At 42.2% G+C, this 15,882-nt stretch overlaps 2 protein-coding genes across 2 annotated transcripts in view; both read right to left on the reverse strand.

The window, feature by feature from the left end:
* Positions 1-969: 969 nt before the first annotated feature.
* On the reverse strand, positions 970-9,297 carry pdcd4b (programmed cell death 4b). The gene is made up of 12 exons (XM_070828198.1): positions 9,214-9,297; positions 8,627-8,737; positions 7,903-8,220; positions 5,638-5,732; positions 5,179-5,292; positions 4,814-5,035; positions 2,931-3,028; positions 2,568-2,682; positions 2,331-2,438; positions 2,081-2,191; positions 1,814-1,953; positions 970-1,700 (listed from the first exon to the last, which is right to left on the reverse strand). Exons 2-12 carry the CDS (start codon positions 8,667-8,669, stop codon positions 1,640-1,642), a joined length of 1,425 nt encoding a protein of 474 aa, XP_070684299.1. The 5' UTR covers positions 8,670-8,737; positions 9,214-9,297; the 3' UTR covers positions 970-1,639.
* A 1,066-nt stretch (positions 9,298-10,363) lies between these two features.
* The window catches only part of rbm20 (RNA binding motif protein 20), a 43,536-nt gene continuing 38,017 nt past the window's right edge, over positions 10,364-15,882 (reverse strand). Inside the window, exons 12-14 of the mRNA XM_070827686.1 lie at positions 15,768-15,833; positions 12,946-13,067; positions 10,364-11,404 (exon numbers count right to left, since the gene is read on the reverse strand). Of these exons, the coding sequence (XP_070683787.1) occupies positions 11,336-11,404; positions 12,946-13,067; positions 15,768-15,833 (257 nt within the window). The 3' untranslated portion in view covers positions 10,364-11,335. The remainder of the gene's footprint in view (positions 11,405-12,945; positions 13,068-15,767; positions 15,834-15,882) is intronic.

Here is a 15,882-nt window from a genome sequence, read left to right on the forward strand (position 1 = left end):
GCAGAGCACCAGATGTGTAAGTCGTCCAGATGTTTCATGCAGTGACATTGGTAGATGAACGCTGACCATCAGTGAAGCAAAAAATTAAAAACACTGGCCACAGGTAAAACAAGTCCACCAATGAAACATTGGGCTCCGCTTTAAAATCTCGGGGTTGCAGGCTACTAGAATGTGTTTTAAAAGTTTAATTGGAGGTACTTCTAATGTGTTAGAGGCTTTTGTGAAAAAATAGCAACAATCTAGCCAAGTGTTCTCATGATCTTTGCATTCGAGCCAAGATTAGTTGATGAAATGTGAGAATTTATGTTGTAGTGTTTGTTTGTTTTTTTCTGTTTTGGCAACGTCCTCAGGGCAACTTTCCATGGAAGATGTCCCTACCATGGTACTGTGCAAGCCAAAGCTGCTCCCACTCAAATCAGTCACTCTAGAAAAACTGGAGAAGATGCAGATGGAGGCTCAAGAGGCCGTCAAACAGCAGGAACTGGCAATGAAGGAGCAGTTGCAGTAGACGCCCAATGGCGGATTCGTTAAAAGAAGGAGTAGTTGCATTGGTATAACATTCCTCTTGATGGATGGCACAAATCCAGTGTTTTCAAGCGCTGGTCGATTATGTGTTCATATGGACAGTAAAGTGCAATGCCAAGAAGTTAGTAAAGCTGTGCTTCAGTGCAGATATGAGAAGTCTTGCTGTTACCGAGTTATTGTCAATCTACTGCATGTCATTAGTGAGGATTACATCTATAGTTTAAGAGATTGTCCAGTGTGGTTGGCGACTAAGACCTGTACATTTAATCCGCTTTCTGTTTGTATTATTGCATCTGTGATGTGGCATTAATGCATCCAAGAAAGTCCGTTAATGGCTTCCTTGTGTGTGGGACAGAACAATTCACATGTGGATCAGACAGTTAGGCTGCAACATGTAGTTAGTGCTGTGTCTTAATACTGTGACATTCACAAGAACAGTCTTGGATTATTCAATAGTGATTTAATGAATAAACAAGGAGCAATACGTGGTACATTTCATACACCAGTATTCCCCAGATATAAAAATAAACACTCTAAACACCATTTTGTGAAGTTACCCGACTGGTATTTGTTTTTGCACGGTACTCGACACCTCGACACCTTTCACGAATGACATCTTTGTGTAGTTTAAAGGGTAAAAAAAAAAAAAGTCAAGCACAGCATAGAAACAGCAGCTAGTTAGGGAGACAGTATTGCTTTTAGCCAACATGCTCCCCCTTTATTTATTATTTTTTTATACCCCTTTATAAAGCTCTTGACACAAACCAGTCATCTCTGTACAAACATTGCTTTCTAGAAAACACAAAAGGAGTGGCAGTGAAATCAAGAAAATACTGTACAAAACAACATGGAATGACTGACACTGAGAGGTGTGGCACTTTAAGGGTTAGCTTATGTAAATGTTTATATTGAAACACTTTGGAGAAAGTGATCTACTTCAGTTTCAATCAAAAGTGCATTTTTTTTTAAGCCCACCTCAATTTCAGAAATGTACATTCTTTTTGACTGTTAGAAGGGGAAAAAAAATTGTACCCAACTATTTTGAAAAATATGCAAGTAAAAAAGTAGCTTTATCCTCTTCTTTTCAGGAAATCTGGCACATAAAAAGAGCTCCTCAGTAGCTTTCAAGTTTGACAACACCGCCATCTCCCTCGCTGACGAATCTCTTGCGGCCCCTGAGAAGAGACAAAAAACCACAATCAACAAACCACAAAGAACAGGTTAATGTGTTGCCCGTCAGAGAGGAGCGTAATGTACGTGTCTGAGAAAAGCCGCAGGGAGCACTTACCGACAGGGACAAAGATCTCTTAACTTTTCATCAATGACTCCCATACTGAAGCTCTTATCAACAAACTGCTCCAAGATGAAATATGCACGAGGAACATCGATGTTGATTTCAGCAATGTCCATATAAACTCTTTCATAACCCTATAAAAGAGGAGAAGAAGTCACTGTGAATAGAACGGCACCTTATGAGGCTGCCAAACTACCGAGCAGGTGCACGGTGAAATAAATGGGTGCAGTGCAGGGATTCAAACACTAGGTGGCACCTTACCCTTTTCATTTGGTCCACAGTGATGACGGAGGAAGCAGAGAGCGACTTGAGCAGCTGCAGAACCATTTTGAACGTTTTCTCTCCTTTGGACTCCAACACCATCACTATTGCCTGATGGGTAAACAGCAGTAATATTCACAGCCTTGTCACAGCCACTAGAAGCCCTTGCTGCACGACCAAACAGATTTATCTTATTGACTTGTTTTAGTTTAGATCAAGCCATGTTCTGCTTCAGGCTAAAACAGTTTACCTCGTAAACAAACTCGTGGTGGAAGTGAGGAACCTCCAGGTCTTGCAGGCATCTCTCGGCCTCCTTGCTGTCTCCTGACAGGATGAACTCCTTCAGCAGCAGGTTCATCTGACGGGACAGACAGAAGGAAATTACAATTATTGTGGTTGGAAAAGGTGAGAAAAGTAACAAAACATGAATAACAAGATACTGGGCTGTTGCTCACAAAGAACAGATTGGTCTTCTCATGTAATTTACCTCTTTGATGAGCTGTATGACAGGTCTCTGGCCCCCGCCCGCCCCCCACTGGTTGTCAATGCGTAAGCCACCCATACTCATCTTCAGCAGCACAGCCGCCCGGTCTAGTGCAGCCCTGGAAGATGAAAACAGGCAACATTTACACTCAGCCATCTTTTCGCTACTACCTGCGAGAGAACATGCTGCTTCTCCTCTAATATGCAATAATCCCCCTTTTTTGCAAAAATAAGAAAGGCTCCGTTTGATATTATTGACAGAACCCCCCCGCTTATCTTTAGCAGTAAATATACTCTCACTTGCAAACACTTAAAAGCCAGAAAATTCAAATCACAGCCACCAGAATTTGGCCAACAGGTCACCCACCTTGTGTATTCACAGTCAACTCTGCCTTTGTAGCCCTCGATGTAGGTCTTGGACAGTATTTGGTCGCTAACAGCGCGTGCAATGAATTGGCCCACCAACTGGAGAATAAACACAAAAGCGGGATAAAGGTTAACAAACCAAAACAAATTGTACAGCACCAAGTTGGGGATGGCACAGTTTGATTGAAACTTGATCCTTAGGCCCGTCACTCTGTCTACCCCTCATGCAGAAGGTCCCTTTGTTTAACATGCACAAGTCAAAAGGTGTCGGATGTTGACATGGCATGGACTGTGTAGAAGAAGTGGGTGTAGCCACTGTGACGTCATCCACTGGTTTGTGAACTCCTGTTTTTAAGTGTCGAATTTGGCTTCACGGGCATCGTTATCTTGCTTTTTTTGCAGCCAAAAGATTAACGTTCATTCCACAAAGACAGTCTCTGATTGGTTAGTTATAAGTCACACGTTTACCGAGGCAATAAATCAAATGAGATGTACACTCATTGTCTCACAGACTTCCATACAATCAAACTCCTTTTTGGAGCCAGTGTGTTGCTCCCTAGCCATTAGGAAGAATGCAGGTTTAAAGCTCTTCAGTATTGGCTTTTCAGACCCAGAGGCTACACCCACTTGTTTTATACAGTGGCACGGTCAGGAAAAATGCTATGTGTGGGTTGTGTTTTAGACTGACATTATCTTAGCATCTACCATAACGCTACGCTAACAAAGGGTTGACTGTGCAGCAAGTTTTCAACATGCAGGGTGACAAATTGCGGAGCAGCTGATGAATCTTATACTTTTATTTGGTTACCAGGCTGACAAGACCCACACCATCTAATATATGATTGGATACCTGAAAAGGCGATAGTGACAACACCAGCACCTTCCTGAAAAGTTCAGAGATTTTCAACTACAAGTGCTTGCAGCAACCACACAAACAAGTCACAGCGCTCTGGTGCCACTTGGTGGCCGCACACACACACTCTCCTGATTGCAAACAATTGAGAGAAAGACGCTGGTGCTCAGAAAAAAATGCTATGTGGACACAGGCCCTTACAGATGACTGACAGTGGCCTCAGGGGCGTGTGTGTGTGTGTGTGTGTGTGTGTGTGTTTGTTTACAGTAGTGTGCGCACATGATTTAGGGACATGAAAGAGCTGGCTTTGCACTTCTAGCTACCACAAAGCCTGCGCTCATCACTCATCATTGTTCCTGGTCAGACAAGAGGCAGCTCCATCTCATCTGACCCCGTGGCTTTGGCTAGACTGGCAGGCACATTGGGTGAAAGAGAGGAGTGTGTATGTGTGTGTGTGTGTGAAACTGAGAGAGACTGAAAGGGATAGAGGGAAGGAGGTGGGGGCAGGGCAGAGTCATAATGCCCCTTTAAACCCACAGAGAACTGTGAGAGTGGGACAGAAATGACTATTGAGCCCAAATGAGACAGTGAAAGGGGGGGATGTGGGGGACGACGACCAATGACCCTTTGAGCGTCCTTCGCTGAGCTTGCATTTTGCGAGTGCTGACAGACAATAGCCACAGATCTCATGTCTGTGCAGGCTGAAAAGGAAAGCGCTCAAAAACACACACCACACACTTGCTTTTTCTCACACACACACACACAGTGTTGTTCCCCTGCACCCCACCACAGACTGTAAAAACTCACACAGAAAGCACACTGAACAAATCCCATGTGTTTACTGTAATGGGTAGGAGCCAGTTCTGCTGAGCATTTTGTTAAAATATCCTTCAAGGTCACAAAAACGTTAAATATCCTAACACACAAATGAGTTTACCCAAGTAACCAGCCTGAATTCATGAATATTTTCAATGTTAAAAACACACACACACACACGCGCACGCAGACACGCAGACCCTCAGGAGGCTCACCTGTGGGGCCCCAGGTGTGTCCAGAACAAGATCAGGCAGCTCTCGGAGGAGTTTGTCGAAGGACTTTTCCATGTCGCCGTGGGACAGAACGGACCCACACAGGTCAGCCAGCAGCCTGGAGGTGAGCTCCCGTTGGCTGGCTTTGGCCTCCAGGGCCAGCGACACAGCCAGTGAGGGCACCTCGCTCTGCATGGGCCCCAGGTTCAGTTCTGCAAGCAGCTCCTGGATGTGGAGAGAGACACGTTACCTCAGCATGTTCTTCCTGGTTGTGTTATCTTTAGAGCACTTTGTAAAAGATCGATTCCCATCTAGATTTCTGCTTCTGTTACGCATGTCTACTGACAGATGGTCTCCTGCTCACTTACCACTACTTCATTTGTGTCGCCGTGTTCAAAGTACTCTTGCACTATGGGAGTGACGGTCTTCTCAAAGTCCCCCTCATCCAGCGGGGGGACCACAGTCTCATACACACAGTTTTCCTGTCAAAACACACACACATATTCCAGGTCTAGTGTTTGGAAGATTACGTAAGGACGACCGGCCAAAGCAGTTAGTAATATTATCGGGCATCAACATTTACAGAAAATGACTCACTTTTACAGTTTTATGCATTTAAATGACACATTGTTGTGTTATCCACCATATAGATAAATTAGAGAAAGAAAACATGTAATATGATGGACTGTACTACAGCAAACTACACCCTCAAAAATACAGTGTGAGCAACAACAAAATCTTAACAAAAATAATACATTATTATTACAGGTAGTGATGCAAAAACACTCCATGTCTAATGAAAAATGTACCGTGTCAACACTTCGTACCTGAGCTTCGTCATAGTTGGGGTCTTTCTGATCTACCTCCTCCGGTCCATAAACTTCACCAGATCTGCCCCACACGCCCTTCCCTCCAGCACCACCTGCGGACAGTGACAATGTTAGAGACCATCACTCGTGTCTAGGCAATGAGGTAAAAGAGAAAGACCAGGAACGGTGTCACTCCTAAAGGATTTAGTGGCAAACATATCTTGGTTACCTGAAACATGAGTTGTTTTGTTTCTTAAAAGAAAACCACAGACACACAAAGTCAGACTTAACATAGTGTCCCTGAAATATAAGCCCCTGACAAACACCTTCAGAGCAGACGAGTTAAGAAGGTGGGGCAGTGAGGGTTACAGGGCATGAAACCATGTATCACAATTTTGAGACACGGGAAAAGAAGGGTGATGCCGATCTACAGCAGGAAAAACATCTCATATCTCAGGTGTTCTTGTTGTTCAGTTTGTGTTTCACTGTTTAGAGAGGTGTTGATTAAACTGTATTGTCATTCTGAAGGATGGAGTTTGTGCTGCAATTGAACTCTATTGCATTCTACAGAGAGGTGTTACTGTTATTTAGGCCTACCCTCACTAATAAAAACAGGCTGGACACAATAATAGGAACATCTGCCAGTACGACACAGTATAATTCAACAGCAACAAAAGTAACATCCTCCAAAAAGACAATACAGTTAAATCTACACCTCTCTGAAACAGGTTCAATATTAACTGAACACTATAACCTTCATGAAGGAGGATTTATTGTCGGGCTGTTGTATTCCCAATGCATTAGTGTACCTAATGTACCTTGGTGTACCTAATAAACTGGCAACAGAGTGCTAGTTGCTATAATAATATTACTTATGTCGTGAGGATCATTGTCTGAGAGTATAATCTGTACCAACTCCCGTGCTACATGCTGTGATATAATCCCTGCATTTGGAGAGGTGACACCATTGTATGTGTTACACGAACAAACATCTGCTGGGTCTGAGGTCAGCACTAACAGATTGCAGACAGTTTAAGAAGCCCAACACCAAGCGGCTTGTGCGACATGCTTTGAAACCCCCATTAGTTCCAATCCTATATTTTGCATGTGACATATGTGCCACTATATTTAGCACACTGGTTATGCAAACCTGACCAACTTCAGCGTAAAAGATGGCATGCACTAGTTTGCTCCGGCCAGAAACTCGGAACATCCACTGAATTTGGCTTTCAAAACTGTAATGCATAAACTTTTAATGCAGGAAAACGCAGCTCAAACAACATGGCTCTACTGGCATGGCAGTTCTCTTATGTAACCAGAAAAATGGACAGACACTGGCCCAAGAGAAATCACACTTGGTCCAGTTCCACTGCCCATGGGAAGAGTGAAATGACTGAACTGTGCTGCAGTCTGCCGACAGTCTTACATAGACACTGCATGCTCACATCACCCCATGAGGACCAGCTATATTATCAGAACAGGCTGACAAATTAATACTTCTTTGATGAGTCTGTGTGTGTGTGTGGGCCAGGACAAGGCAGGTCAGAGGAGCCATCTATGGTTTGAATTATAGCCTGGATAAGACACCATCGTACGCCATTATGCAACAGTTTCAGCTGAATGTCAAATGATATTATTAGTATGATCACACAGAATGAGATAGAATATATCCAAATATAAGACTGTGACCGGGTGCACAAGATCATCTTACTCAGCGCCACAGAAACAGACAGGCTAATCTCATGCACAGGACAAATGCTCCATAAACCCTTTGGCAGTCCAAAAGGTGAAATATGCACGTCCTATCCACTGCATTGACAGAATATCACAACAGAAAAGCGACTCATGGTACATTATAAGCAAAGGTTGACAAAGTTATTATTCAACCCTCAAAAGGAGATTTCAATTAAAGCTTAGCTGAGCAGACGACAAGAAAAGGGCTCTTTTAAATGTAAGTGACCTGCTTGGGATCACCTCGCCATTTGTGTACATGCCAACTGGTTTATGGCTCCCAAAGGGAAAGCCTCCAGGTGATGACTACAGTGGGTCACACGGTGACGAAGGCCTTCCCTTTGAGGCACAGAAACACCAGTGGCTCTTTGATCAACTTTTACTCTCCTGTGGTAACGGCCACCAAAAGGTTGTCTTTGAAACTAGAGAAACAAAGACATTTGATCTCTTTGGTGTCTCAATGTTACTTGATAACATATCATCATTCTGACATATTCAGAGAAAACAAACTGGTCTGAGGTCTGAGGTTATTAAAATGTTAAACATTCTTACCTTTCTTTGGCAGACCTCTGCCCTTGCCAAGCCGGGACTTTCTGTCCAGCAGCTTGCTCTTGGGGCTGGTGGGTGCAACCGCGGATCCCCTGACCACTTCCCCGTTGTCGCTGAGTGAGTCCCCCCTGCCAGAGTCCCTGGAGGAGTTCTTCCTCAGCCTCCGCTTGGCCTTCGCCTTGAGACGCGCTTCGTGGATGCTGTTGCTGGACGAGGACACCCAGTTACCATTGATCTCATTGTTGATGTTTTTATTGGCGATAACCACCCCTCCATTGTCTTCATCTCCTGAGGCAAAAGAGTCACTCAGGTCCTCTGCCTCTGTTGAATTACAAGGAAAAAAGTTTTAGTTTGAGTTGACAAACTATGAGCAAACAGAAATAATGTGCAGGAAAGATTTCAGGCCTAAGCATATAAAAGACATTCTTTTTTATTTCACTGGGGGCCACGTGTCAGCACATCTCACTCAGAAAAGATGCCTTTAGTGAGACTGAAATAAACTGTTGTCAATGTCTATCTGCAGCCTCCCACACAATGTGGGTTCGGCTGCAGAACGACATCAGAGCCAAATTCAACATCGCTAAACCAGCAGGCCGTGCAAGAAAATAAGCCATCAACCACTTCCGCACGAAAAAGTCCCAGTGCCCCACATCAGACACAGCTGATGGAGCATTTCAGTCGCAGGGGCTGGCTCACACGTAGCTGCAGCCTCTGGGCTCACACTCACCGACGGGGTTTGAGTTCAGCCAGGCCTCGCAGTCAGTTGCCATATTTAAAATACAAAAGAGATTTTGCAGCGGAACAGCGTGCAAAAAAAAAAAAGATCTTCAAATGATACCTGCAACGTAGGAGAGGAAACAGAAATGTTATATGCAGACATGCGTTAATAACATGCCCAGACATGCTGCAACGCATCGGCCTCCCCTCCCCCTATTCATTCAAAGTCTCTCTGTTGGTAAACAATGGCTAACGCTACGTTAGCTTCAGTGCTCGCTGGCAAAGGAAATAACTGCGTCAAAGCACCAAACTCCACAGTAACTGCAGAAAGGCACATTTACGTCGAGCACTAAGCACCAACACAGTCTGTACGTGCAGTTTACAGCTTGTTATGCTCCCTAAACATCGCTGACTCGACATTTATCTGGTGTTGAAGCTCAAACGTCTGTAAAAAAATAAAATAAATAACGTTACAATCTCACTGCAGAGTCCGTTAGCGTATCTTAGCTACGTCGCTAAAATGGTTAAATCTTTCACAAGGCTGACACGTAAAGCATGTATTTTAATGCCCATTGCTCTGTCGATTAAATAACTCACAATAAAATCCCTGACCGTCTGTTGTGTCCGAGCTTCAAACTCTAACGCCAACCCTGTTGTTTTTGTTTCATCTACCCAGCAACGCAGGCGCGTAGGTCTGTGTTCTCCTCCTCTGATTGGTCGACAGTACGTGGGGGTTTAAAACTAAGGACCAATCAAAATAGAACACGGGATTTTCTTCTCGCACCTTCTGTGTAGTCCGTGTGTCTTGTGAAGTGCTGCCCCCTGTCGGTGGCGGTGTGGGACAGCTCTTTCCAGTTTAGCGCATCAGCTAAAATATAGTGGTTATTTAATGATGCCATTGATTGACATTGATCGATTGACTCTGTGTAAATAATCATTATTTATCTAATTTTATGTTTTCTGAACCTGCTGTGTGAGTAAGCAGAATGGATGTGCGACATAAAACAATCATTTTGGACAAAATCAGTGTTTAAATGTCAAACACAAACATCCAAACTGAGTTCAACAGTTTCATTTAGACCTCCAGATCAAGATTCAGCACCCAGATGTATTTTTTTTGCCTCAACACTTGGGGGAGCTCTTTTACCACACACCCACTCACGTCCTACTAGAAGGTGTTAAGTTACTTTGAGGTTTCTGTTCAGTACTGGAGTGTTTTTTTAATTCACTTTATGCCATATATTTACACACAAAACATGTCAACATGTCATTTTTAAAAAAAAAATTTAAGCAAGATTTTGAGGTTTCAGTTTCTCATTTCTCAAACATGTTGCTGCAGTAAATATCATTGTGAGGTTTGGACAATAGATAACCAAACAATAACTGGCCTGGTCAAGAAACAAATTATCAGATGAATCTGTAAGGAAATAATTATTCATCGCAGTCCTATACAAAATAGTTAATAGTTAAAATGAGCTCCACTTTAAACAGCTACAGCAGTGATACCCTGCTTTTACATTAATGCACGAGTAATAATAATCTAGTGGTAGTATGATAATAGTGACAATAACAGTCACAGTCAAACTCCACCACTGCTTTGTGTGTGTGTGTGTGTGTGTGTGTGGGGGGGGGGGGTCATCACTGTATCACTATTATACCACACAGCATACACAATATACTGAAAAAAGCAAACATGTCTATTGAAACAAGTTTAAAATGTTTATTCAAGTTTTTTTTGCATCAAAAATCTTATGAAAAGTTTGTCAAAGAAAACAACACTATCACTGATCACAGGATCAGTATTCACAGTATACAAAAACAAATTCTGGCTTGAAAATCCCTCCGTATAAATCATTTTAACATCAAACACTGCATGTTTAACTCTGATAAATTAAACACATGGTCCAGTTTAAGGTCTTCAGTATTTAAGGCATTACATATATTGGTGCATGTGACTGGGATTGTCTTTTGAATTCAATTCACCACAAAACTCCAAGGAAATAAAGATTGTTTGCATAGTTGAATCATTATCAATCCAAATGATGGACATTTTTACCTGACAGACAGATATTGACAGATATGAAATCAGAACAGTAGGAGCCTTTAAAGGCCCCGATATAAATAAAAACGTAATTGTTGAGTACTGAGCTTTACATCAAAATCTGTTCAACGAATACAACAAACCTGAGAATCCGCCTCAGTTTTTTCACTGAGTAAAAACATTCCTTGGCACGTATTTCAAGTCATTTTGCAGCTGTAAATGTATCATTGTCGCTAGGATGAGCATCATTGATTCAAACTGAAAAAAAAATGGACTAACATGAGCCCATACTGTTAAAGTTTATCTTTGCAGTAATTAGACATAATTGTAAATACATTTCCATTCAAATAAAAGAACAAATCTGATCACACACAATCCAATGAAATAAACTATAAGAAAATTGATAAGCCAAAAAAAAAAAAGTAATTAAATATTGTAGCCTTATTATACAATACACATCAGATATGTACAAGATTGAGAGCATCTGTGACGGGGATTGGTGGTGCCATTCAACACATCCAAGCATCCCTCCCCCGAAAATACCAAAACCAGTGCAATTGTCTACATACTCGATTCCATGTGTCACATTCTCCGTGCTGTAGTTTTGCACCAACAGACGACACACACGAATCCTTCCTCTGCTGTTCGCTGTACAGAACGTGAGAGGTTCGGCTGGTGTCACTGTGCTGCTGACGGTTCATCGACTGTATCCGTCACAGCGTCCTCTGCCAGCTGGGACAGGTATTTCTGTGGATGGGTGGAGGAAAAGACACACATAAAGCCCAAATCGAAAAAAAAAATTTTTAACAGAGGCATGGCACGATACCAACACACTGACGGTAATCATCTGATTTTACTCAACATTTTTTAACGTGTTTTTGCTTTTTGAGAAGGTTTTCCACTCATTATTATTTGTAAATTTAAAGTATTATGCATCTGCATATAATATCACGATTACCAGCTTCAGGCTGAGAAAGTAAAACCGTAGCCATTTAGCTTGATTGCAATCTGAGACTGAGAGCCTTGCTCAGTCAAAGCCCCACTTTTTTCTTCAAAAAAAAAAAGCAGAATAAAATCAACAAACAACAAATATTGAGTGTCGAAGTGAAGCAATGTAGATGAGTGAAGAAAGTCAAACAGAAATCTTTGATCAAAAAAAGTACAAAAACTAATCTAAAACTAACAAAACACCAAAATGCACACACACACACACACACACACACACACACACACACACACAGAGCTGTGACAGACAGCACAACTGTTTAAAACGGTTTTTTTCCTCCTGGAATGTAATCCATCAGATGTTGGGGAATCGCTGCTCCTCCAGCTCGCCTCAGCTGTGCTGCTGCGATGAGAGACATGCAAGATGGCTACATGCTGAATGGTCAATAATCGGAAACCTTATACAGTTTCACGTTTACATGCAATCTGTATTTTCATGCATTTTCATTCTTGATTAATCTGCTGATTCTTTTTTCAATCAACCGCTAAAGTCTATAAAATGTCAGAGAAGAAAATGCCTTTAAATTGTTTTGTCCAACAAATGGTACAAAAGCACAACATTTAACAACATTTCATTTAAAATCATAGAAGTCCTCAAATTTGAGAAACTGGAACCAGCAATTTCTTTTACATTTCTCCTTGACAAAGGACTTTAAAAATGAATTAATATTATAGGAATGATTTCTGATTTCCGTTTATTAAAAATTGTTGTTTGTCTAATCGTTTCAGAACTATTAGCACTATTGTGCATATCGCCAAAATTAAAAATGTTGGAATCTACTAAGAAGAGCATTACAAAGAGATTAAAAATGTACTGCGTAGTCTTGACTCATGTCCACTTGCAGATATCTCGTAATCTTAAGCACCGTTTTTGATGAAACATGTCAAGTAAAGCCTATCCCCAACATAAGACAAGTATTAGAAGAAAGGCAGAGAAAATTAATATAACATGCATGTGCTGAATGTGAGTGTGAAGACATTATTCACCAACCCCACAACAGGTGGTGTGAAAACGATTGCTACCAGACCACAGTGACTGTGGACCACGCCAGCAGTGCCCTCAGCACAGTGGAGCATGCAGGCCATTCTGAATCTGTGACACTGTATTTACTGGTGTGAACAGAGTGAGAGCAAATGCACAGGCAGACAAGTTGCATATGCGCATACATTACACACACACACACACGCACACTGGAGTACACACATATCTACTGCAGCGAGGGTTAGCCTGCTCAATTCAGGGAAGACAGAATTATTAATGTAGGACTTCTGTATATGCGTACCTGTAGGTTCCTGTAGTGTACGGTGCTGCGGCAGTGAACGGTCTTTGCAGCGTCCTCACTGGTATAGAACAGTCCGCAGAGTTTACAGTAGAAGCCAGTCCTTGGCACAATGAACTCCACTCCTGTTCAAAAGCAAACAAAAAAAATACAATTTAATCCCAGAAATCACCACCTGGCGGGTGACGGTGAGAAGATTTCAGGCAATATTGTGATCCAGGTGATTACGAGCTGTGCTTTGTGTCTTTGTTTAAAATTGACATGTTTTTAAATCGGATTTAAAATTTTCAAAGTAAAAATATCCAGTTTCTTTTACTCACTTGTTCATTTGTATTATTATTTTTTTTAAATTTCTTTCAACAGTGACAACGAGAAACTAAATTATGTCTCTGTCAAAGGCAAGATATAAAATGTAACATCTCCGGGTGCAGCCCTCACTACACCACTCTCTTTTGCATTGTGTGTATGTTCGTGTGTGTGTTCATTAATCATGGCTGAATTCTATTCAAGTGCTATTCCATATTGTTTAGGTGACTGAGAATATGGCCTGAAAACATGGCTGTACAGCCACATCCATGCCTACACCCACGCTGTAATACAGCACATCTTTGAGCTGCCTAAGAGCTGTTGGATGTGTTTGAACGCAGCCAGGGGTAAACTCCTTCATACCACTGAGAAGGAGGGCACGATGACTCTGGCATGCTGTGTCTGTCACAACATGAAAAAAGCGCTCCTGTACCACCTGGAACAAAGTGCAGGCCTCAGCCTGCAGGACTCACAGCCCAAAGTGGGACCTCCTGCTGCACGGCTGCAGTTCAGGCTCACCGTGACCTAATGCAGCGTCTCTGATGATGATAAGGATAGACAGGATATCTCAGAGGGCTCAACCTTCACTGCTCCAAGCCTTGTTTTTGAATTCATTTTTTATCGTTACTCCCTGGCTTCCACCTTGGCTGCCATTGTCTCAGTTTCCTCACATGTGAAATTCTTTTCCTTTAGTGGTCATGCTTCTCTCTCACACATCAAGTGCACTGCATCACAACTCTGAAACCGCCCCTCTCAGGGTGACTAATGACCTTTTAACGGCTACCGATGACAGGATGTGCTCAGGGCTTGGTCTTCTGGACTGCCTTGGGCACAGTCAGTCACAGAATTCTGTTAGGCAGTCTGAGGCACTGGGTAGGAATATCTGGTACGGCTTTAAAATGCTCCTCTGCATGCCTGGTACACAGGAGGCTCTGTGTCCATTAATAACCATGTCATGTTTTGCTTCTGTCATGTATGGTGTCCCTCAGGGGTCAGTGCTGGGACTAATTCTATTTTCTCTGAACATGTCCCCCCTGCTACATATCATCCTATAGACTTGGTGTCTCCTTTCATTGTTAGGCAGATGACACGCAGATCTACCTGCCTGTTAGAGGCACTGATCCTGGTATGCCGAGTTCACTGTATGACTGCCTATGTGATGTCAAAAACTGGATTTCACAAAATTTTCTGCAGCTTAACTCAAGTAAAAGCGAGACCGTCATAACTGGCTCCCAGCACACAGTAATATAAATCGTGTCATGTGTTGGTTCCCCGTTGGAATTTGATAGCAACTTCAGCTTTGAGCAGCACATAACAAAACTGGTGCAGTCTTGTTTTACTCGTCTTAGAAATACTTTCATCTATTTGATCTTTGAAAGGCACAGGGACCATTTATACACCTTCATCGCCTCATGGCTATTGCAACAGCCTCCTACCCTGCCTCAACCAAAAATGTATTCATCAGCTCCAGACTGTACAGAACTCAGTGGCCAGGCTTTTAAGCAAAGTGACCATATCGTGCCTGTTTTAGCCTCCTTGCACTGGCTCTCAGTGTGTTTTAGAATTGATTTCACCGTTGCCTTTGAAGGCTCTTCATAGCCTCTCTCCGTGCTATATATCTGACCTCTAAGTTTGCAGCCTGAGATCCTCAGACAGAGAGTTTTCAGAGGGGCGAGCTGCCTGAGAAGATCATGTCAGCAGAATCATTGATCTCTTTCAAATCTGTTCTCAAAACATACTTTTATGAGTGAGCGTTTCCTGATTTTATATTTGATTGTATTTACTGCCCATTTGCTAGCGATACTGTGATTGGTTTTATTTTTATTTTTTTTATTTGCCTGCAAACACTATTTAATGTGGGTTTAGAAAACTGGCCTATAAATAGATTCTTCATTATTATATTGTATTATTATTATCATCTTTAATGCCAGCAGTGCTAGCTACGTGTGCACTTTGTATTCCAGTACAAATATACCTTGATGGCTTGAAATTAGAGAGTAAGTCTGCATGTTATTTTAGTTACAGAAAATTAACGAAATGGCAATAACAACAACCACATGACTCATCGGTGTCAAAATTGACTCAGTCACGCTATCAATGGACACAGTTTGTTCTGGGCACACGCACACACACATTCTTGGGGCGTCATGCAACAGAAATAGCCACACTCTTGTGTCTGTACTGTCTATTGTTGATACCCTGCACCAGGGCTTATGCAAGTCTCCATGCAGCAGGCCCCACACCGGCCATGTGCTCGGCCGTGTCATTCTAGCCCTAATGATAATATAAATACTCATCTCTCAGGGGTGCATTTCACAACCTGCTCACAGAAATAGGTCAGCAAGTAGCCAAGCAATTCCAGTCAATTAGAGCGCTAATGCAAGAGGTTGTCAGTGCACATATTAATGGTGAACATGATAACACTTTATCTTTAGGACTACGACCAAAGGCACTATTCTCAGTGTATTTAAAACCATTCAAGTTAGAATTAGAGTGATAATGGAACTTATTATGCTTACCCAAAGGGATGCTGTGTTCACTGACAGCTTTGTCCTGCTCAACAGGTGACGAGAGGACCTTAATCTCTGTAAAAAGCATATAAATTATGAGAAAGACAGGATGCACAAAACCTTA

The sequence above is a fragment of the Pempheris klunzingeri genome, chromosome 3 (assembly GCF_042242105.1).
Source record: "Pempheris klunzingeri isolate RE-2024b chromosome 3, fPemKlu1.hap1, whole genome shotgun sequence".
NCBI lineage: Eukaryota > Metazoa > Chordata > Actinopteri > Acropomatiformes > Pempheridae > Pempheris > Pempheris klunzingeri.

Bases quoted from the DNA above. Each gene is read 5' to 3' on its own strand.
- pdcd4b (XM_070828198.1), bottom strand. From the start codon at position 8,669: ATGGCAACTGACTGCGAGGCCTGGCTGAACTCAAACCCCGTCG. The intron at 2,192-2,330 runs GTAAACTGTTTT...TTTACCCATCAG, and splicing joins ACCACGAGTTTGTTTACGAG to GCAATAGTGATGGTGTTGGA. The intron at 1,954-2,080 runs GTAAGGTGCCAC...CCTCTTTTATAG, and splicing joins CTGTGGACCAAATGAAAAGG to GGTTATGAAAGAGTTTATAT.